At 36.3% G+C, this 25,390-nt stretch overlaps 2 protein-coding genes across 4 annotated transcripts in view; one reads left to right on the top strand and one right to left on the bottom strand.

Moving 5' to 3' along the window:
- The window catches only part of LOC128859998 (neurobeachin-like protein 1), a 177,997-nt gene that overhangs the window by 78,070 nt on the left and 74,537 nt on the right, over positions 1-25,390 (bottom strand). The window lies entirely within an intron of this gene.
- Positions 17,584-19,182, top strand: LOC128860001 (larval cuticle protein A2B). Its single transcript, XM_054097204.1, has 2 exons — positions 17,584-17,647; positions 17,813-19,182. The coding sequence occupies exons 1-2, from the start codon at positions 17,636-17,638 to the stop codon at positions 18,461-18,463; spliced, it is 663 nt and encodes a 220-aa protein (XP_053953179.1). The 5' UTR covers positions 17,584-17,635; the 3' UTR covers positions 18,464-19,182.

The raw sequence follows: 25,390 nt of genomic DNA, 5'->3' as shown, positions 1-25,390 counted from the left end.
AAGTCTTCGCGAACTTTTACCCTTTTTATGGGGAAAACTTTAAGACTAAATTTGCGAGTAACAATAGGTGCAGTTCATGCACTTCCTGCTTGATTTCTCTTTATCTAGATTTAATTTTGTAAAAAATTTAAATTTAGTTACTTAATATTGTACATATTTTGATTATTGAATATTAATTGGTATTGAATATTAAATGCATTGCAGGTGTCGAATATGGCTTGATTTTCTTTACATTTTTGCCTAGTCTGTAAGGTAATTTGTATTGTATCATATATTATTAAAATAAATAAAACTTTGAGTACCTTAAAAAAATCTTCGGAAGTGTTGATCAAAAACTAAAAATGCAGATTTGTTACAAAATTGTTGGAGGAAATTACTTTTTATTACGTTAAATTCACATTTTTGCTTCAGCACCAATGAGCTGCTCGTAACCGGTTTTTCGAAATTTCTTTTTTGAAATATGGCGGAGAGATAACTTCACCACTGTTGGATGGACTGATTTTGTAAGTAGTTCTTCATTTATTTTACATTTTTAAGACACTGTGATATAGTTTTGTCCATTGTGTTGAAGGACAAACCTTAGTGTTAATTTATTGAAACCGTGCACACTTCTCAAAATGTAGGATCATTATAGAAATAGAAAATTGGGATAAGCCTCTATATTAGCCCCATTATTTCCATTATATTCGCTTGGGTACTGAAAAACATGAATCTCTTCTTACTAAAATGTTAAATTTCATTATTTTTGCCGCTTTTTACATCGATGCTGCATTTGACAATGGAAGCTTTTTATTACTACAATGAATCTAAAATGAATTTGCTGGAGTTTCAGAGAAATGTTACTCGATATTATCTTAGGTACCGTACCGTAGAAAAGTAGCTTCAACAACAAATGGGATTACAACAAATGTTGCTTATGCAAAAGGATCTCTTTCATTTTATAAAAAGATCTAAAACCGTTGCAGATGTATATTGTGCCACCAACATACAAGGTGGATTTGTGAACTTTTTAATGTTACCTCCGAAGGTAAAATGATTAAAGAGTAACGGGAATGTTTAATTGACTGTTTTCTTCGATTGCCAAGGCATAGTGCACCATGAGTACATAGTTTCCATCGGGCCAGACAGTCAATAAAGAATATTATTTATCCGTTTTGAAGCGTTTGAGAGATGGTGTACGTTGCAAACGGCCGGAAATGTGGGCAAACAATTCTTGGATTTTGCATGATGATAACGCGCCATCGCACCGAGTCCAAATCATGCTGGATTATTTGACCAAACACCAACTAAATACCATCGTGCAAGCACCGTAATCACCTGATATGGCCCCATGTGATTTCTTTTTGTTTCTCAAGTTGAAGTTACCACTTCGTGGAAGGAAATTTCAGTCGATAGAGGAGGTGAAAGAGAATGCGACGAAGGAGTTGAAGGCCATCCATTCGTCGGCCTACCAGGGGTGGATGGATTAAACGTTGGCACGTGTGTGTTGCTTCAGACGGGTCATATTTTGAAGTAGATAAAATAAATTTGCCTGAAATTTAACTCAGTTTTGTTTTATGTAAACATTCCCGGTACTTCCTGATCATAGGGAGTGTATTTTAAATGTATTTGATGGAGGCAGTAGAAGGCGTTGAAACATTTTGAAGAAGAAGAAATACACTCGCACTGTAAAAATCTGCTTCAGATCTTCCAAAGGGGCCCACGTTTACTCCGAACAGTAGATGGATTATATAAGAAGCCTTTTCTTGGCAGAAAAAGGTTTTTCTATCATTTAATGGTTCAGGTCTGTAGTGGGCTAAGGTAGTGGGTTGGGTTAAGTTGGGTTGGCGACGATGACGTACGGTACGTATGTGGCGCCTTCGACTCAAAGACACATAATCTATTTTTTTGTCAGTAAAATTGGTTGCCACAATGGACGAAACGGGCCAATTAGTCCATGAAATGACGACGTTAAAACCAACGAGCGCAGCTAATAAACCTGACAATGTATAAGAAGGAAAGAGGTTATGATTGAACAAATGCCCATAGTTGTCTTCTGTTTCCCCAATAAGGACGGGCATTAACACAGAGAATATTCAGCTGTGTTCTATTCATTTCCAGTCATAGCTTCAGAAGTAATCATTGGTATACCGAGAAATCTGGTGTGAGTTTTAATACTTCAATGTTCAGTAAGATCGGCGACCTGCAACCGGACAACGTACATCTTTGGCCTCATTGCTGAAGATGTTACTATTTTCAGCTAACTCATCGGTGCACACATTGTAAGGGACGTTTAGAGGACTTGAAACTGAAACTTAGTGTACCATAAGCTGATTTCAGACGTTGTTCAAAACAGTTATGCAATGCTTAACTAGTCCCGATTTGGTTGTGAAAGACGTAGGAAGTGGACTACTATACCTAGGAGAAATAATGGCAACGCACTCCTCTTAAAAGCACCGCAAGAGCCACGCTCAGCTTCATCCGGCTGGCATGGATTTCGTAGAAGAAGAAAATATGAATAAATCCAATTAATTAAATAAAATTTGAAATTAAATGACATTGGTATAAAAATAGTACTCGTAGCAAAAATTAATTGGTCATTTGAAGCAATTAAAAAATACAAATAAAATTCCAATTTAAGGTTGAATTATTTATATTTTGTTGTTGTGTACATACATTTACAATCATAGGAAAACCGTTAAATTAGGGATTCTGCATTTGCGCAAAAAAGGCACCTATTGAAAACGAAGCCAACTTCAGCAGACAGTGACTTAGAAAATTGCGTACACCCAAGCATAGGTATAAACGCAATGGCCCACACCATAACGTGAGGAGTTGGGTACACCTTTTAATTCATTTCGCGAACAGGTTATACAATCCATGTCTAATTGATGCATTTTTAATAATGTGGCAATTTGGTCACACCAGAGCACAGGGGACTGAACACTAAGCGACAACGACAAATACCATACGGTCGCAGAACAAAACTGCCACTGCGTCGAAACAAATAAAAGTGCGACAAAAGTGAATGGCAAATGGCCACGGCGGCTGATTGTACATTGAGATACGCAGACCAAAGCCAAATGAGAACAGCAGCCGCAGTCGGGCGTTTCCAAAACTTTTTGGCTCTACCAAATATTGTGCAATTACATATTCCTTTTATTTATTTTTTGTTCGTTTTTGCTCTTTTTTTGTATTTAGTAAATTTAGTTATTAATTCATTTGCTAGAGTAACAGCAGTTAACCGCTTAAAAGGGTAAGGCGAGCGTGCGCGTAAGCACAAGTCAAACATTTGTATGTAACACAAGTAGAGCATACTTACATACATATGCACATACATACTAGGGTGGAGTGAGATTTGGTTTATTTAAATCTGTTTTGGCAGACTTGCAGAAAGCTGTCTTTCTAACCCCGAAAAAAGGATGCACAATATTATTTGCCTCATCGTATGTTAAAAGATGACACCGCCCAAATTTCATTAGAAAAAAAAACAACGTGCCAACTCAACCTTTTCATTTGTACATCCCGTATTTATGTACATACATTTGCAGTGTTTGGATGAATTTCAAACCGTTTGCCTTTATTACATTTTTTCCAACTTTGAATACCTACTATTTATTAATAATTTCCTTCTTACTGAAGAAACCCCTAGATATGTGAGTATGATGCGAAAGCTTAAGTCTTCCTCTTCATAATAGCGTCAAAATCCTAAAAGGGTCGAAAAAAAGCGAAGTTATAATTTGGATTTTTAACAATATATACAAATTTTGGGGATACATGGAAAATTTTAGACATATTTTTGTGTTCTACTTGACCAGATCTACAATGTCACAGATAACATAGTAATCTAAAAAGTAGTTATACATTACACTTTTTTAATGTATGACAAAACAAGCAGCGCAGTGTTACGAGTATTAATCTTACAACAAAAAATTTGCGAAAATCGGTTTTTGACTTTCAAGTGCTACGAAAAATTGGAAAAAATCTTCTCAGCAATACTACGAGAAGCATCTCCTTTGACAAATGTATTTTAATTTTTCTGTTTTAAATGAATCTGCTGCGAGTTATGATGAACATGAAATGACTTTTGACTTTTGACAATGACGGCGGCCGTCGTAGTCAAATGGGTTCGTGCGTGATTTCCATTCACAGATAGAACGTTGGTTCGAATCTCGGTGAAACCAAAATTAACAAAGAAAACATTTTTCTAATAGCAGCCTCCCCTCGGCAGGCACACAAATAGGAGGAGGAGCTCGGCCAAGCACCCAAAAAGGGTGTACGCGCCAATTATATATATATATATTGACAATGACAACTTTTGTTTAAGCAACTCGTAACTTGTCGAAGAAGGGGAGACGAGGAAAAGAGAGGGGACACTGAGTTGCTCCTGCTCGGGTAACTCGCTTTGAGATTTCATTCTTATCAATATTGGTGGCTGTAGACTAAAAATTAAAGCAATTGCAAGCAACGGAGACATGGACAACACCAAAACAGTTCGCAAAATTTAAGCAACAACAGTTTCCCTGTATAAAAACCGTCATTGTGAATGATAAAGCTGCAATTAGTGGTGCTGTATCCATAACGACATAGCCGTAACCAGAACCACATCCGCCCATTACAGCATTTGTCGATTAGTCATGCCGTAACTATAAACAGCTGATATTGAAGTAGAACTAATGACAACATTAGCATTGCCTTATAAAAACACGGATAGCTTTGCTATAAGACAATTCATTGCACTAAGGCCGGCGGGCCAATTAAAAGGTCAAAAAAATCGAATTTTTTTTTCCTGAAATCAATAGCTTAGATATTCAAGAACATGAGACACAAATTTTCAGAGTTAAATTCCAAGTATTTGCAGAGCTACAGAGCCAAGCGTAGTGCGGCGTCGAGCAACCGTGCGCTTATTGTTGTAGTTTGAAGCGCGTTTTCTCGGCTTTTCATTTTCACGATTTTACCTAATTTATGTACACGATTGCAAAAAAACTAAACGAGCTATCCATTTCATTCAAAATGCGTTATCTTCAGTATTGTTTCCTCTTCTATGTGAACTATAAAAAACATACAAAAATTTTTTTTAAGCGACTTTTTTACCCAGTTGAAGAGTTTTTTTTCCTTGAAAAACCACTTTTTTTTCTACCTTCCTCAAAAATTCGAATTTTACGTATTTCTCCCAATTTTCTTAGTTCACATCGAAGATAATTACATCAAAATTAATAATCTTTTTTTTTTTTTGTTTTCAGATGAAAATTGCAAGTTGTATCTTGTACAGAAGTTGGATACTTCAGTGGCAAGGCGCTCTGGGAATCTATTGATAACTCGGCTTACAATATATTGTTGGAGATTGTACACATTGTTTTTTTTTTAGTTCAAATATATATTAAACTATCCCCAAAACTTCATTTGGCTAATTGTTTTTTTACTCATCCTACAACGCTTCGCGAAAACTACTGAATTTAGGACATCTAATTGGCCCGCCGGCCCTAAGTCATTCATTTCTAATATTCAAATTTTGATCGCAAATATCAAATCAAATGTAAATTACGGTGCGGAAGCTATAATCGTTTACAGTGATGCTATAATCATTTACAGTGATGCTAATATGTATGATCAGAACAGCTGATTGCTATGGTTACGATTATGGCTATGGTACGGCACCACTAATTGCAACTTAAGTTGTGCCAGATTTTGAAGCAAATTGATTTTCACAAATGCTTTCCAAATTTAATTAGGCTGGAGGCACCTCAAAATATTATCCTAGGAAGACAATACTTATAATTGCGAATTTTCATTGCTATGCCATTACAAAACAAAGCTAAAAAACATCCATATAATATCGCTCCAGCCTAATACACACATCAGGCAGGCATTTATATGCTGAAAGTACAAATGTGCGCTTACATTAGACGCTTTAAAATCGTTAAAACTAAATCTCAATCTAGATCGTAGCGACATTTCCGCCAGCGTTAAGCGAGCAGCGTGATAAAACAACGCAATGCGGCCAGAAAAATGTCGCGCGCCAAAAATGACACGCACGTTATAAGTGCAAACAGTTGTGCTGGCCTGTGTGTGATTTTTAAAAGAACATTCACGGCATACATAAAATATACCTTTTGAATTTGGTTAATTTTTTCAATAGCTATCATTGTATTTGTATACCCCCCACATAATATATAATTTTGTTTTTTACTTTTTAATACAATTTTATTACCATCTTATGACATTATTATAACCGAAACGAATTCCGGTACCTCAATTTTCTCGCCGATAATTTTATGCAAACATTTATTGACCTAATCGATCTCCATAGAGACAGACAACAAATTGCATGGAAGTTCAGTCTTTAATTGAGAAAAGTGCACCTGGTTAGAGGTTTCAAACTATAGATAGCGGGCACCATGGACAGTGACGGAGAGTTTATACCTACCATCGACAAACTAGCGATAGCGTGGGCAAATGGCAAATGGAGAAACGTTTAACGTGACAATTGTATTTTATATAAAAAAAAAAATAATTATTATCATACTCGTGTATATTTCGGCCTTAACCCAGACCTACGTATTATAATTAAAACCAATTTTGCTAAAGAATCTTTCAGATTCCAAATATAGTTTCTTTACATTTAAAGTGTGTGCCCGTCAAAAAGTAATCAATATGCAATTAGCGTTTAATTTTTTTTTTAACTTTGGGAAATAATAGTCCTGAACGAGACATCTTCAAATACATAGGTTAGGCGTTAAGCGTAGTTATGCTAATTTTTTGCAGTATTCTGCCTTTATTTCGCATTTTGCAAAGTATGCAAGTTTCCGAGGCCAAAAAATGGTATTGGAAAACTCTGCCCGTACCCGACACCGAAACCGAATGGATGATTAAGTACGAAACATATGTATATTTAGTTGTATAGCATAAACTATGTTAAAGTGTACATAATATTTATTTACGCACTCGTGCATACATTTATACATACATAGATATGCCTGAACAAACAATGTAATACATCATAGTCCCGATGTACTTTGGTATTTGGCCAACACAACACAAGGTCGTTTGTTTTGTTAAAATTGTCACGCACAATAACATGGCCTAAACGTAACATTTGTGCAGAAAATAAAACAACAACAGCGATTGTATCGGGAATGCTAGCAATTGTTTGTATGCCTTTGCATATGTGTGTATTTTCCCTTACGAATCAGCTTTCAAAAAACGTGGTTTGTTGTTGAGATAACGCAAAGTGCCTTTTAATTGGTAATTAAATGAAAAATCTGTTCTGAAGTTTAAGGGGGGGGTAGGGTTTTTTTGAATTTTTTACAGAAATATGGCTTAAGATACTTTAATAAAATCAGTTGCATGTTATTGTACATCTTTTCAATAAGTTTTTAAAAAATATTAATAATAAAATATTGACAAATAAGCCCATGACAGAGTTTTTTTGGAGATATGTTTTTCGAGAGGTGCTCTGCGGTGCCAATCGGCATTCGTCGTAGAATCATCTGAAACTAAAAAAGTCGAATTTTTCAGTTAAAGTATGACGTAATGCTCCCCCCTACATTAATAAAATTTTTTTTTTTTTCATTTTTGTAGTTTTGGTGGCAAAAAAACGTAAAACGAGCATTTTTGGCGAAAAATTTCGCCATATTTGTAAGTGAAAAACAACCTTAAAAAAAAAATAAAAATAAAAAAAAAACAGTGTAGGGGGGGAGGTATTTTTGATTTAGAAAACGTGTGCCAAATTTGAAAAGAATCGGTTGAATAGTTTCGGAGTTGTGATTGGCACCGACTTTTAAGAAGTCGTTTCGGGAAAAACGCGTTTGAAAAAATGACTCTGAGAAATTATCGATACTCCGCATTCGAGGTAGAGTGCCTACAAAGGCTATAACTTTGAGAGTTCTGCTCCGATCCACTTAAAATTTTGACACAACATTCTTGAAATGATTTACTATAAGATGAGTGAAGAAAAAAAATTTCGATTTTGTGACCCCCCCCCCCCCCCCCCCCCCCCCCTTAAGCCAAATTGAGTTATGACAGTTTTTCTGTCCGAAAAGTACTTTTGAAACTCCTTTATTTCAATTTAGTTTAGTGTAAACTTGAGAAATTCAAAAAAAAAGAATAAAAACATTGATAGTTTGGTAATTTGTTTTGTTGGCGATTGTAATGGAGAGGGGTGACCTGGATTCGTTCGTGTGGGGTGAGAACTATTTACGGTTCCACTAGTGGGCCTGGCCCGTTAGACAACAAAAACCAATTGTTAATGCAGAATTGCGTTAATGAACATTCTCACTTCTCATAAAAAAAAGTTTTGTTGAGAAAGGTGAGCACCTATAGAGCTTGGAACTTCAAAAGGTAGAATATTTACTTCTGTCTAGCGTTCAATAAAATGAAGACCAACATCCCCGTAAGCCAGGAAATTTGGAAAAGGATGAGAAACGACAGAATGTGATTAGCACTAGCCGTGCTCTATTGGGTATTTTTTTAAGAACTTGAGAACTTAAAATTATAATACAAAACAGTAATATTGCTGGAATGGTTTTTTTATTATAATCTGGTATTAGTTTTTGAGTCTGATATCCGGCGTACGACCGCCGCGGCTACGAGTTTCATAGCCTATTCGATCAGTTCAATTTTTGGCTCTTTCTTCCAAAAAATCTAAATAATAAATCCAAATGAGCCCAATCAGCAAAAAAGCGACGCAAACCATGGTCATTTGGCTTTAATTCTCGCACGAGCACGTAAGCCCAGATAGTGACGTAAAATTTTTTTCACGTAGTCGAAGGACAAAGACCAATAAGTCGAGAAGGACGACGGATCTACATTTCGGCATTGGTTTTATTGTTGCTTTATTAGCATAATCACTACCCATACATGTACGAGGAATGCTGCTGGAGCTAAAGTGTTGCTGAATATCCTTGGCCGGATATAAATCCGGGTCGTTCCGGTAGCGTAGAACCGACTGTTGAGGGTACGTTTTGGTGTCTTCTTCACTCTATGGACTTCGCGAACAGATTTATTTTTTTAGTAATTTTCCACAACTATGTAGAAAGCTATACTCTAGCGTTAAACGATTCGTGATGACTTGCCAAATCTTACTGAACAGAAATGTCAACACAGTTTGCCATTCTGAGCTGTTAGTTATCAATATCGATAGTTCTAATTCAGCTAAAAAAAAAAACCCGATATAAACGCGAATAATAGAAAGTCCCGTCAACTTATTCATCGCTATATCTTGATTTATATGGTTGAAGCATGATGGAAAGAATAATGAGATGGCGCCTATCGTGGTCCCGTTACTTTGCGCTCAGCGAATTTGACAACTAGTTACGTGATTTTAGCTCCAGTATGGCCAGATTACCATTTTCGTAACTTCATTTAGCATTTTTTTTTTTGTTATTTTTATTATTTTTTGTCTCGGAGTTTTAGTTCTTTCTTCATGACATTTTTCTAGCTATTCTAATTAAAATGTCATGTTTATAATTTTGTAAAATATAAATTTTGTAATAAATATTTAAACAATTCACTCAGTTTTATTTAGCTTTACTTTTTTTAACATCTGGTGGCATTGCCCGCGAGTGCAGGTGTTGTTGGTGTTCTTCTGCTTTCGGCAGTCAAATCTCTCTCACGCTACTGCAGTGTTGCCTAGTTTTGGGTATAAAAACGCATTAAAATGTCCATTCAAAGAAAATAACCCAACAAATTTTTATTGAATCACTTAAAGAACTTTGTATGCGTGACAAATTGTCTTTAAAATGTGCGTTTTTTTTAAATAAATGTGTCATGCTAATGTACAATTAAATTTATGGGGTTTTTTTGTTAAGCGAGACTCTTTTGTTAAATGAACGACTTTTTTGCTATATTTGAAGTTATGTAACTAGATAAGGTACTCTTTTTGTAAAAATGTCAGTATGGTTTCTTTAGTATTTTCTGGTATTTTCTTGTTTATTTTTACAATAAATATAACTCTTAATGTCCTATGTCTCACTAAGGATTGATGACCGGAAGAAACGATTACACCTCTATGGTTTTAATTCGCATTCAATAAATTCAAAGGCTTTTTAAAATGTGTAAAAAGGTTTTCAATCTTAAGAAGAGTTGAGAGAGGGGCATTTAATATTTTTGCATAACCTTAAATGGAGCCAAAAATTAAATTTGCACTTTCAAATTATCAAATTTTATAAGAGTAAAAAAATTTTCATTAGCACAAAAATCTTCTCAGAGTGACCTTTTTTAACCTTTTTTTTGTTTAATAATATAGTTTGTTTTTCAACTTAAAGTTTTGGTAGCTTTAAATTTAAAAAAAGAAATAAACACGAAACTTCAAAATTTTCGCATTTTCGGTATAAAAAAGCACTAAATTTATTGCGAAGAGCAAATGGTTGGCAATACTGCACAACTCAGCAAACGTGACGTCACGTACGCTCTGATGGGCGCAATCTTGTTTCTATCATTCTTGTGGTTGAAGTCTTTAGAGCAATCAGACGTCTCGGGGAGAACTATTGCTTCGAAAATTAGATGGCTTACAAAAGGTGTTCAAATTCCCGTGTATGTATTGATGATCAGGTGGGCCGAAAATAGTATATTACGTCACACACAATCTCATTTTCGGCTTTCCGACAAGACATAACTTAGGCTATGGCATAACTGATTATGACGGTAAACACAGCGACTACATCCGTTATGATGGCTGACAACATACTGATCTCCAAGTTAGACAAGGATGCAAATATATGACGTTGGTGGTGGATGGTCTTATGGCAGTCAACCGACTACTACGCTAACGGAACAGCACGGATTTATATCCGCCGAAGGACTGTCAATTCAGCAGCATTCCCCAAATGAGAGTTGCATATATTATATTCAAAGCGTATGTAAAATTTGTGATAAGGTGGTTGAAAAATATATATTTTCAAAGATTTATTAGCCCTAGAGCAGTGAAAGCAGTATGTACTAATGAATTAGATACCCAGGAGTCGAGCTCGATTCTCGCTCGAAAACTTCTACATATGAACGCATATCTGGATCCAATTCACTACGACAAATGTGCCCCTCAATTGTTCAATAAACACAATGAAAAATGAATTCTATGCGTGATTCTACATACATATGTACAGATATGCGGGCGGCAACGCCAACGAATTAATACGTCAGACCATTGTCTATTTCAGCCAATATATTAAGATTTTCATATTCATTTGAAGGTATTTTTACAACATTTCCGAGCATTTCAAAGTGCTCCAAATCAAGTCGCGAATTTTGATACGCTTCAAACGTACAAATTAATTAAACCAACATAAAACGCTCCGCATGTAGCGCAGCTAATAGCACATAACCGCACGAACATTGCCTTGCATTTGCAACTATCACTGACACATGTTACTCGTAGTAGTATCAGGTCAGTCCATAAGTTCGTGCGTATTTTACCCATAATTTCACTTTTGTACGATTTTTGCATACAAAAAGTTATTCGCGGAATATAACGGAACTATTTACTATATATTGTTTTTGATATATTGTGCATTCAACAAGTGATTTTAATCGCGGATAGAAGCACGTGTTGTTAAAAAATTAAATGGAATCTTCGAACGCGTATAAGAGGCAAATTTTGTATTTTTTTTATAAAAGTGGTAAAAATTCAACAACTGCTGCTGCAGAAATAAACACTGTTCACGGAGAGTACCTATACCGTTAGTGCAAGGATTGCGCAAAAGTGGTTTTCAAAATTTCGAAGTGGTAACAGCGACGTGGAGGATGACCCGCGCGCTGGTCGTCCTGAAGTCTTTAACTCCGACGCCTTGCTCGAACTCGTGGAAGCTGAGCCAAATTTGACACTCGATATGATAGCTCAGAGGTTAAATTCATCGTATGGAACAGTTCACAGGCACCTGGTTCAGTTGGGAAAGGTTTCAAAGCTGGGAAAATGGGTTCCGCACAGACTTTCCGTCGCCAACCTTCAGCAGAGAGTGAATGTGTGTTCTCAGCTGCTACAACAGCTTGAAAATGAAAGTTGGTGATGAAAAATGGGTCCTTTACAATAATCCTGTTCGCAAACGCCAACGGTAAGATAAAGATGAAACACCAGCACCGACCCATAGAGATGGCCTTCACCCCAAGAAGATTCTCCTGTCTATTTGATTGGATATGACCGGTATTGTTTATTATGAACTTCCGGAACCAAACCAGACGATAAATGCTGATTATTATTCCCATCAGCTATCAAACCTGAATGAGGCACTTAAAAAAAATCGACCGTCTTTAGTGGATAGACGCCAAGTTTTATTTCACCACGACAACGCAAGACCTCATACCGCAAGGCAAACATTAGGCAAGCTGAACGTGCTCGGATGGGAGCTAATACCGCAACCACCTCTCTCTCCGGATATTGCAACTTGTGATTATCACCTTTTCCGTGGACTTCAATCCCATATGAGTAACAAGAACTACTCCTCAAAAGAAGCTATAAAAAGGGATATCGAAGCGTATTTTGGCTCCAAGGACAACAAATTTTTTGAGCAGGGCATTAAACATTTTCCTCAACGTTGGGAAGACTTTGTAAATAATGAAGGAAAATATATTATTGATTAATAAATACTTTAAACATATTTTTTATTAATTTTAAAACCACCTTTAAAAAACGCACAAACTTATGAACTGACCTGATATAAATATGTACTTGTACTTGCATGCATGGTTGCAGCTCCTCAAGTGTTTTGACTTAAGGTTTCGTCGAAGGCTTCGTGGAAATATGCGTAGCCAGTCAGCCGACCAGCCAGCCTGTCGGTCAGTCGACGATTTAAAACTGCGTTTTAATGTTTGTACAATATGAAATATATGCCACCGCTTGCAATGACGCGTGCAACTAAGTATTACGTCAGCATAATTTTTGTGGCAACATTTGAACACTGTTTCGCACGTAGTTACTGCCACAGTAATACAAAACACACAAATAGATAGTTGCCAGTTGATACATATGCATTGCTTAACGGTTACAAAGTATTTTTAAGTTCAATACAAAGAGCGGAAAACAAGTCCAGAAAGCTGTACTAGACTACTAGCCTCATAAACTAGTTAGTATAGGGAAATACCCAGTAGGTAAATTTTTAATAAAAGAAACAAATATTTCTAGTTTACATTAATTGCCGAAGCATTCATTGCAAATTTGTTGTGATGCTAACTAAACTTACTTAACCTGCTTTCGCAATCAGATTTCTTTACCAACCAAAAGGTCTGCACCAATGGCTTCCACTTTCTGATTTATGGAATAAGGAAAGTTTCTCTTATAATTAGAAGTTTGTAAGAGGTATGGCTTTCTACACCAGATATTGGACAAATATTAATCGAGTACCAATGTCGTTTTAGGAGTGGAAGGTGGACGACCGATCAAAGCTTTGTAATTTGTTAAATTTTTGAAAAGTTTAGTGTGCATAAAATCAATCCGAATGCCCTCTTTATAGATTTTCTGAAAGGGTTTAATAGTATTGAAAGAGGCAAATTTGAATACGTGCAAGGAATACTGAAAAATTGGCTTCGCTAGTAAGTCTAATCCTCGCTGAGACCTATTCCAAAGTGGTCTTACAAGGCAAAGCGTCTGATTTATTCAGAGTTGAAGCAGGAATAAAGCATGCAGACGCGTTGTCTACGTTTGTGTTCAATCTGATCCTTGACTATGTAATTAAAGATGTTGATCCATCAGAGACTATATTCACCAAAATATATAAACCAAAACTTTGCTGATGGCCTGGTCATTTTCGCGAGAAATATGAATGTTCCAAAGGAAGAATTTCAAGCACTCCAAAAAAATCAACGAAATTTAAGTTCAATGAATGAAAAACAAAATACTTCGCAGGACTTAACACGTTGAGAAAAGCGCGAGATCTTTATATTGGTGATAATAAATTTGAAAGCATGGATCAAATAAAATATCTACGATTACTTCTCAGTAGATCGGATGAAACAACGATTGCTATCCCACACCGTGTGCAGACTGCAAACAGAGCATATTTTGCCGACATTAATGAGTAGAACAACAAAAATCAAAATATATAATATAAAACACTGATTCGAGCAGTGGCAATATGTGAAACGTGGACACATTAGATATAGAATTACAAAATTAAGCATACTGGAAAGAAGAATACTGGGTTCAGTACTACAGAGAAGAAAATGGGCTCTATCGCATCAGATATAATAAAGAATGAGCTAGAGGTATTCGCACAAGGCGAAAACGTCGTGCGGTTCGTTAAATTCTAGCGCATCCGATGTCAATGACACGTTTGAAGAATGTCAGATGAAAGAATATATCGCAAAATTTTGGATGCACGCATGTTTGGTGAAAAGCGAAAAGGTCGACAGCGGAAAAGATATGGTTAGACGACGTTGAGGACGATCTGAGAAGCATAGGAGCGACCAACTACCGCAGTACGGCTATGGACCGAGATGCATGGAGAAAAATTGTGGACGAAGTTGATGACGATGATAAGCAAATATGGCTTTTAATTAGCAAGACTGACACTGCTATAGAAGTGCGTATACCCAGCGAGTGCCAGCTGTTTAACGAATGTAAATTAGTATGGTTATCTCGGAGGAGTCTCTAGACGGTCCCTAGAAGGCGCATCCCCAACAGGTGGATAGGTGAATGCCTTTCAGATATGGTAGTCCAGCCGTCAACCAAAATACCCCGGAAACGGAGACACTGTTTTCTGACTAAAAACGACAATAAATTGTAACGTTACATAATTTTTTAAATTCAATTTATTGTAAAGGAAAAAAAACAACAATCAGCCACTATAGCCCTCTTTCGAGTTACATATATTTTTTTAGTTGGTTTGTCGGTAAAATTTTAATTCTAGCAATAAAGCAAAACTCGGCTCATTACACATTGTGTATTCAAAGATTTCTAGCCAAGTAATTTTAGCATAGCATGATAGAATATTTGTTTTATTTGCCAGATCTTGCACCGTGTGACTTCCATCTGTTTCCTAGGATGAAGTCTGCATTAAAAGCTATAAAATTTGAGCGCGTTAAAAGTGTGAAGGAGAAGATATTCTGAAGAAGTTGAGCAAAGTAGATTTTCAGAACTGTTTCGAACAATGGATTCGCATTGAGAGTCATGAGAAAAAGATGAGGGCTGTATATTGAAATCAACATAAACTAGCGTCTTACTAACTAGCGTCTATAAACCAAAAAATAATAATAATTCGAGCGTAAACTTCTGTTAGGTGTTTGAAGAAGGAGCTCTTCTATTTGTGTTGTACGTCTTGATATTGTTTCACAAATGGAAGGATCTTGTTTTTATGGGGAGTTTTTTCATGGCAGAAATACATAAATATATAAAGCGTATTTCACATTTGTCAAGTAGACAGCTGTACAATCGAACAATGCGTTGAAATTATTGAAACTTATTATGAAAATTATCGATCTTTAAAAACAACACATCGCAAAATACGTATTTTTTTTTTTTTTGTGCAAATAATCGTCCGAATGCGTCGGAAATTCAAAGGTTGGTTCTGAAACTAAACAAAAGGAATGGTAGACCAGAAACTGGACGTTATATTGGGATAATTGCTGATGTGGCCCAGTGTTGCAGGCAACAATTAGTTAATTCAATATCTAGCCGCTTTTTTTCATTATATTATGAAGCGCTGAGGCGCTGGGGCAAAATTGTTACTAATAATCTTTTTCAGAGTACTTACGAATGGCTTACTTTATAATATTAATAGTAAAATTGCAAGGCTTTTGATAAATTTAGAGGTTTGTTATTGCCTGCCGTGCAACAGCCGCTTTTACAAAAAATATTTCTATATTGAAAGCCACCAGGAAAGTTGTCATAGTAAATCGATGTTGTGTATATTTTTCTGCTTATTGTATTCATTTATTTCATATTTTAAAAATATTTCATCATATATGTATTCAGTAGGGCGAGTCGATTTAAAAATCGCTCATTGCTCTGTGAAAATCGTATTCTAGGGATCAAAATAAGAAACTTTGCCGAAGGAACCATACCTCTAAAACGAATTCTGATGTTCCCCAATTTGAGTTGAACGAAAAATCCCACTTTGACCCATTTAGAGTGCTCCAATCGAGTCCAAATGTATGACCGACCCCCACTAACTTTGGACGGCCGATCCACCCATGCCAGTGGCACATCCCCTGGAACTCCCCTGGGGGGTTCCCCATAAAATCATTTCAAACTATCACCATTTTTGACCTTTACATGAGAAAAGAAACTAAAAAGTTCGACCCAAATTGGGGGACATCAGAATTCGTTTTAGAGGTATGGTTCCTTCGGCAAAGTTTCTTATTTTGATCCCTAGAATATGATTTCCACAGAGCAATGGGCGATTTTTTTGCCTGCCCACAAAAGACACTAAAAGTTCGACCCAAATTGGGGGACATCAGAATTCGGTTTAGAGGTATGGTTCCTTCGGCAAAGTTTCTTATTCTGATCCCTAGAATATGATTTTCACAGAGCAATGAGCGATTTTTTTGCCTCCCCACAAATCGACCCGGCCTAGTATTCAGTGATCCGAAAAATATCCGATGAATTAAAAAAAAATTCGTCCGCCTTACTGGCTCTCTCGCTTACGTCACTCGGCATTAAAAAGTAAACTTTTTAAATAAGTGTTAAGACAATGGCAGATAATTGAAATCTAAATCAATGTTTGGGCGAAAAGATGGCCGTGTTGACGAAGAATGTCTCATATTATATATGCACACAGCTGTCCTGTTCGTCGTGAGGTTCAAAATGACTAATTACAGGGTATATACCACATCAGCGCGAAACACTTATTTTTCTTACAGGGCGTGCATAAGTATATAGATTTTTGTTGTAGTAGTCCATTTGGTGGGAATTTGGTCAGTGACGCCAAGCGCACTTCAAGTGCGTATTAAAAAACACTGATAAAATGTGCGTATTTTGAAAAATGAACCATTTTTATTATGTCAAATAAAAACCAATGGAAATGTAAAACAAAAATAAAACTTTTACAGTATGTGTTTGTTCAGACGGCAGTTAAATTTTTCGAACATACGGCAAGTACAAGTGGGCTATGAAATAGATGCTCAGGCGTTTGGTTTACGCTTTCGTATGGTTAGCTGAACGTCCAGGTCCACGTCACTGCAGGCCGCTTCAGCTCACCACGATGCCGAATCGTAGCACATTCATTGAGAAAATGCAGTGAGTGCACAAATCTCTGTGATGAAATCGAAATTCTGACCATAAATTTGTGGCATGCTGCCTTTAAACTAGATGATTGTAATGGGCAGCAGCAAGTGTGGATTGCACGCATGCGACTCGCGCGACGCAATGCAATGCAATGCAATGGTAACCAATTAGTTGCTACTTCTGCAATGCCAATCACATTGAAAGTAAACGCCAAAACACTGATGCTGCTACACTTTTTTACAGCTGTTGCACTTATTTGTGTTATTGTTGCGATGTTATGTTGTTGGTGTTCATGATGATGGTATGTGTCGCAGTAACGTCGGTCGGTTGTAAAATATAGGTACGCAGCAGCTGGCGTTGCAACTCCATCTCCGATTGAATAGCGAACAGCTTTAGAAATTCTTCACAATCGATTATAAAAGTGCAGGTTACTTGGGGTATTTATCTCAAACCAAAATCGTATTTTTCTAAGCACACATCGTAACAAGCACACAAAGCTGCAATATGATCACTAAGGTAACTTGTAAATTGCTGCATAACGATCAATAACAAACGGACGTATTTGCCACGCCAGCATGGCATAACTGACGACGATCCTGACGCATAGCAGAAAATCGACTCATCATGCTATTTATAATTTAACTCGTGCACTTATTTGAATTCTTTACTATTCCTTTGCAGGTGGCGTTGGTCCTCTGCTTCGGCCTCTCGCTAGCCGTTGCCGCACCCATTGATGCTTACGGTCATGGGGGATACGAATTGTCTGCGCCCATTTCATATGCCGCACCCGCTAAGATTTTAGCACCGGCCATTTCTTACTCTGCGCCCAAGATCCTTGCTGCCGCTCCAGCCATTAGCCACCAGGTGATACACGCCCCAGCGCCATCTATTATCGCACACGCAGCGCCCGCCATTGCCGTTGCTCCTGCGCCAACGATCATTAAGGCAGCACCAGCTGTAGCCGTAGCCAAAGTAATCGAACCCGAGCCATATGATCCGAATCCACAATATAGTTTCTCGTATGGCGTAACAGATCATGAAACTGGCGATTCCAAGTCGGCTGAAGAGTCACTCGTCGATGGCGTAGTACACGGCAGTTATTCGTTAACAGAACCCGATGGCTCTGTACGCAAGGTCACCTACACAGCGGACAAGATTAACGGATTCAATGCTGTTGTGGAAAAGCAAGGTGGCCCCGTCCCGGTAGCAGTAGTGGCCAAGCCAGCAGTTGCCGTTGCGGCTGTACCTGCTATTACTAAGGTCGCATATGCTGCACCTGCTATAGCCAAGGTGGCCTACGCTGCCCCAGCTCTACACTACGGCCACCACTAAAGGGTAGCGGTTGAGTACCTCACATTTTTGCTGAGGTTGTGGAAGAGCATTTATCAAAATTGTTTTGTGCTGCTGACCGGTCTGCTGATTTATGGACTTATGACTTCTGAACCGAACAAATGAACGCATCTAAACAACATAAATACTTATGTATATTTAACTAAACAAATTACTTGTTAACTTATGAATACTTATAGTCTTAGCAGAGTGCATCTCTGCAAGCGGAAAACAACAAAGTCAACACACAATGTATAGTAACACTTTTTAGCATCAATTTTAACAAGCAAACAAACAAACCAACAACCAAAAAAACACTCTCGAATACGCCTCTCTAGCGTACATCCTCGCTCTATCAAGCGACTGTGACTGTGTGGCACGTGACTCATAAAGTCGCGCTACAGTCTACCCGTTTGACTACCGGCTGCTTCTGTTGTTGCATGTTCACCTACGAATCATTCTCATTCATCTCAACTGTTGTACATCTAATCAATTCCTTTAGCATTATTAAATATTTTAATTGTTTTAATTTGTTTTTTAAATAGAGCAATATGGCAGTGATTTCCAATTTGCCTACACGCATACAAGCATCCATACCCACCTACATGCATATGTATGCCAGGTATATGGATGTGCTTAGTACTTGGCTAAGTGGAAATCTCAATAAACAGTCTCGTGTATTAGCTTGTGCACTTACTGAAATAAAGAATTCAGTACAAAAACACCCAATTCCATGCATTTTATTTATCCATTTATTTCACTATTTCGTAGTTTCGCAGTTTCGCAGCCATAAATGGCAACTGGTCTCGCAGCACATTTTTGTCGTTTTATTTTAGTGAATTTTGGTTATTGCTCGATTGATGTCTTTCTGTTGTTGATGGCTACTGTTGTAGCCAACGGAGTTGTTAATTTATGTATGCAACTTGTGTGCGTATATGAATATGTGCATGTGGCTTTAGGCCGAGCATACATACATATGTTACTTTTGCCGCTACTACACACTGGGCTCACTAGGTCAACGTGGTGATCATTAATTGTACAAGTCAGCAATTGGGCCTATTAGTATACGTATTGCAATTGCAATAGGACAAAAGTTGTGGCAAAGGCGTGACATGACAACAATTGTGTGAACAGTTTTTTCAGCCAATTGCTATTTTATATATATTTATGTTTGTTCATATGTATTAAAATATGTGTGAAGGAGGAGCCGGACCTTAAAGACTATTGCGCAGTGAATAAGCAAATGCAATTTTGTGAATTCCTTCTGCAATGATTCGAAGCAAATTAAAGAATTTTTGGGAGAAATATTGCTTCTGTATTTTTTTTACTTAATAGTAAAATTTCGCCAGGATATACAAAATAAGACATTTGGTGCAAGATTTATCAGCAACCGAAATTTATAAAAAAAGGTCAGTATGTTAAAGAGATCTGCTCATTTTTTTTTCAAACTGTACATCAATGGGCTTCAGAGTTTAAATGGGGTCGTGAAGGTGTTGAAAATGAACGCAGTGGATATCCAAAAAACGCAACAACACCAAAAATCATTAAGGGGGTAGTATGGTGAATTCGGTGTAAAACAAGCATATTTTTCGAAATTTTTTTTGTCGACACAGTTGATTTATTCAAAACTTTAAAATTACTTCATTATAAAGTCATATTTAGAGAATATTGTGTGAAATTTTCATTGATTTTTATGAAGAAATGAGTTGGTGGCAGCGAATCTTCGCGGACGTCTCATAAAAAAGTTTTATTGCGGTGTCCCTCAGAACTCATTACTGGATCAACTAAAATCAAAAAACCAAATTGATTTCATCAGCTAATAAAGTTTCGCAGGTAACAACGTCGAATTTTTTTTTTTTTTTTTTAATTTTTTAAAGCGCTTTGAAGTCAAAACACCGATTTTTCATAAAAAAAACTTGAAAACTTTGTTGTTTTAAAATATGACAAAATTTAAAAAAAAAAAACTCGACGTCATTACCTCGTGAATAAAGTAAAGAAACAAAAAAACCAAATTTGAAAAGAATCGGTGCAGTAGATATGAATCTACAGTGGACACCGACCGTAAAAAAGGCAAGTGTGAGAAAAACGCGTTTAAAGATTTTCGGCAGCGTGAAATCCGGTTGGAGAGGTAGATACTTAATCCTTTGTGTCTTTGTCAATTTTACTCTAATGCACTTCAAACTTTCACACAATAATCTTAAGATGTTATAGAATAATTTAAAAAAAAAAAAATACCATACTACCCCCTTAAGCAAGTGTATGATACAGTGTCCGTGAAGATCCCAGTTCGGTTAAGCGTGAAATTGCTGATACCATAGACATCTCAGATGAACGAGTACTTCATTATTTACACATGAAAAAGCTCTTGGAAAACTAGTGACCCATTCGTTAACAATTCAATAACAAGCTATGCTACAGTATTTGGAAGAATTTCCCTAGAATCATTAAAAATATAGCATGAAATTATTGAAATATTTTTTTTTTTTTTACTTACTTTCTTTATTTGCAATCTGTCATGTTAACATTCAGCAAATGTGATAAATGTTTACAAGTAGCAGAATAATTGAAATATCATTGACAAAAATGGTTGAGAGAGAATATCTTACATATAAAAAAATGAATATTTGTTTGTTTTTACGTATGTATTTTAAAAGATGCCAAACCAAACATCGGATTATAATGAAACTTCATCAACTTATTGCTTGCACCTGCCGGAAGGATATAGGCCCATACAAACCAATTTTTTAATATTACATATTTTCAGAACCATTAGTGCCTAATACCTTAACGATTCAGAAAAGTGGGCGGCATCGGTAAGGTAGGCGTGGCCTTCCGCATATAAACCAATTACCAATTACCTATTATAAGTAGTTTCGAAACCATTTATGGTAGAGTAATTGATAAAGAAGGCGTAACACTAAAAAAATCCACAAAACCGTTTTGAGTGTTCGAAAAGTGAAGTTCAGTAAACTAGCTGATATCGTAAAGATATCAAAGAACGACTTGGCTTTATAATATAATATGTACATGAGAAAGCTCTGTTAGAATTAGGTGGCGCGTTTGCTCTTCATTTTGTTTCATCAAGATAACGCACTGTTCCACAAGAGTATTTTGACAATGACATTTTTGAATTGTTGGAGCATCCACCTTATTCACCAGATTTAACCCCGAGCGACTTATATCTGTTTCCAAACCTGAAAAGAATTATACGTGGAAAGCGTTTTTTATAAAATGATGAGGTCATAACAGCTGTCGAAGCGTATTTTGCAGCCCTTCGAGATTCTCACTTCAGGGATGAAATTCATAATTTGGAATCTCATAAATTCATAAATTGGAAAAAAATTTAGATATTTTTTGCTTCCCTTTTATAGTTACGCATTAAGCTTATTTCAAAATGTTTCTGAATTTCCCACAACATGTCTGTACTCTTCGAGGGAATGAGCGTGGCTCTAATGTGTTAAACAAATTTAATATACCGCGAACTGAAAGAAGTAGGTGCCTCTGCCTATGAGCTATGACCTTTATACCGGAGACGGAATACAGAATAAAATACTTAATGATACAGACTGAGGTGATCAGATTTTCTCTATTAAAAACTTACCCTCAAAAATAGCCTCATTTTAGAAAACGGCAACATTTTTTGGGTGTAAAAGATGTAAAAGATTTAAGTAATAATTAATTAATATTAATAGATAGACAGTCATCATTACGATTAAGTGATTAATACCTTGCACCCCCTGAGCTTCCAGTGACAAATAATCCACTAGTACAAATTTCGATTATAATTAAAAAAGGGTGGACCTTTAGTAGTGCTACTCCGAATATTTAAAACTTCACTAATGGCTTCGTGATTTAAACACCTAGAGATGCAGATGCCAGGCGATATATTTTACAAACGTAACCTACAAACTAAACTTGAACCTACACAAACCGAAAGAGGTGAGTGAATGGGAAGGAAAAATCGTGGTAGCCTAAAACCAGAGGTATACTGATGATAAGATATGCAATCATAATATCTGATTATGCCATGGAAACAGAATCTCTGCAAATACTTGTTGATATCCAAGAAAAAATTTTGATCTTAAAATTCCTTCACTTACTTCGGTCTAAGAACATTTTACTAGGCCCCATATCAAGCATCTTAGCATCTTAGTTATTTGAGTCTCCTCAGCTCAACTCAGCGATCGCTGAGCTAGTGAGCAAACGTGCAAAGTCGCGAGATCGTTCTGGCCACGGGTAGATCGGGGGCGCTCGAGGGAACTTTTAAGAATAACAAAGCCGCAGCTCTCAAATTTCGTAGATATCGTTACCGGAGATTGTCCGTTAGGTGTCCATGCGGTGAGACTTGGGATTGCTTCAAGTTTTATCTTCTCAGCTGTCCTCTAACCTTTTCGCTACCCCTGCGGACATTGCCGGTTTAAATATCAAACATCTAGTGAATTTCATCAGTAGTATGAAACGGTTGATACAAACGTAATTCGCCACTGTTGGTCGTCATCTTCCAAAGCCCCTTCTTCCTTTTTCCATATATTTAGTTCTTTTCCTTCAGTTCAAACCGAACGAGTTTTTTGTATTTCAACTCCAAGATTATAGAGATAAGGAAAAAGGTACGGGAGATACAAATTTCTTCAGAACATAAATGCCATTATAAAACCGGGTTACTCTAATGCACAAATTTACTACTTATTTATATCTCACAAGTATCTACCTACGAATGCTAAAATTATTTCTATTAATTAAATAATAACTCATGTGTAGTTTTCCCGAACTCTTGACCCCTACATCAAACAAATGGAAGCGAAATCAAATTTATCATTCGTCAATTTTGCTGTGAGCCAAAAAAATATAATTACATGCATATGTATATATGCAAAATGTATACATATATACATAAATAATAATAAATAAAAGTTATCTCAAGCGTTGGCTTGTAAAATCAACACAATTAAATCGATAGTGATTTACTATAAGCGTCTATCATGTCAGTGTATCAATTTTCAACGGCGCAACACAGCCGCACAAAAACACATCGTGGCCAACATCAGGTGGTCAAGCAGCATGCCACAATGTAGTGGCATGTGTGAGATAGTGTATCTCAGAAAATTTTCTATAACAAATACCTGCACCTACAAACATACATATGTATGTACAAGGTGGCGCAAAGTTAATTATCCAGTTTTGTTTTTAAACAACTTTTTAACTAAATAAAGCAAGGATTTAAGTGATGAAAATCTTTATTTTGACCTTTACACGCTCCATTGCTTGTCTGTTTTGGTTACCAACTGTCAAATATGATTGGGTGATTAAAGTTAATGGCGTATATATAAACAACATAAGATACGCTGATGACACAACTTTAATATCGGACAGCATGGAAGGACTCCAACGATTGGTCGATAATGTGACAAGACAAAGCCAAATACTATATATGGTTTGAAAATCAATGTCAATAAGACAAAATTTATGTCAATCAGTCATAAGAATGTCTACAATAATCTCACACTGACAAATAATAACATGCCGATTGAACGGGTTAGTAAATTTAAGTACCTTGGCCGATATATTAATGGTACATGTGATGATTCAATGGAAATTAAATGCCGCAAAGAAGTGGCTAGCGCTGCTTTTTATAAATACAGCAGCGTTCTAAAAAATCATAATTTTATTTTAAACTTAAAAATACGTTTTGTTAGATGTTAATATATGTTTTGTCAGTTTTGTTGTATGGCATGAAAACTTGGACGATGAAAGTTTCTGATATGAATCGCATAGAAGCATTCGAAATGTGGATACTAAGGAGAATACTTAAAATTCCGTAGACCGACCGTGTCTCAAACTCTGAAGTGATTCGAAGAGTAAATAGTGAAAGAGAGCTTCTACGGTGCATTAAACGCAAAAAACAGCCTACCTGGGTCTTATATGCCGAAATCATAAGTATAATCTCCTGCAACTTATACTGCAAGGAAAAATTGAAGGAAGACGAGGCATCGGAAGAAAAAAATTATCCTGGTTGCAAAATGTACGTCAATGGATCGGGCATCTTTTGGAATTAGCCCGAAACCGAGACGCTTTTTCAAATATTATAAAAAATTTATAAAAATGTTTTTAATTTTGTGAGCATATTTGTTAAGCTTTATTGTATTCATTTCATTTTGTATGCATAGAATTTTATACGAGTAGTTACATTATATTTTATACATGATCGCTTACATTCGGTAACGAATTGCAAATAAAGAAGAATATTAATTTTGCGCCACCTTGCTAATATACACATATATATTCGTATATACATATTTATTTTCTCATACAATCATTCATATTGGTACGCACCTATGCTATTCTCATACACCTCAACGTATCCGCCCAATCGTTACGCAGACACGTTGATGGCAGTTGATCTGACCACACGCTAAAATGCAATTTTATTTACAGTTCATAAATATGCTACAGTTTGGATCAAAATTTACTTGCGGCTAATTAACAACAAAAACTTTGCTGCTTCGGCTATCATTAATATTCGTATTTTCGCCAAATGTGTGTTATATTTCTAATTATAAATCAAAAGGTTGTTCAGAGGCATACTAGGTTGTTTAAAAAGTGTTATGGTTCGATAAGAAAAAGATCGAAATAAATTTTTTTATTCAGTATACTTATATAATTACATATATACAATTTTTATTGTATATAAATATATATAATTGGCGCGTATACCCTTCTGATGTTGTTCCACAAATGGAGGAAACTACAGTTTCAAGCCGACTCCGAACGGAAGATATTTTTTATGAGGAGCCTTTTATGGCAGAAATACTCTCGGAGGTTTGCTATTGCCTGCCGAGGGACGTTTACTATAAGAAAAAGTCTTTGATATTATTTGATGTTCCGTTCGTTACTAAATAGTAGTCACGCACAAACCCATCGGAGGCATAAGAA

This window comes from Anastrepha ludens, chromosome 4, assembly GCF_028408465.1.
Source record: "Anastrepha ludens isolate Willacy chromosome 4, idAnaLude1.1, whole genome shotgun sequence".
Classification (NCBI taxonomy): domain Eukaryota; kingdom Metazoa; phylum Arthropoda; class Insecta; order Diptera; family Tephritidae; genus Anastrepha; species Anastrepha ludens.
This window is presented reverse-complemented; position numbering and strand designations above follow the sequence as displayed.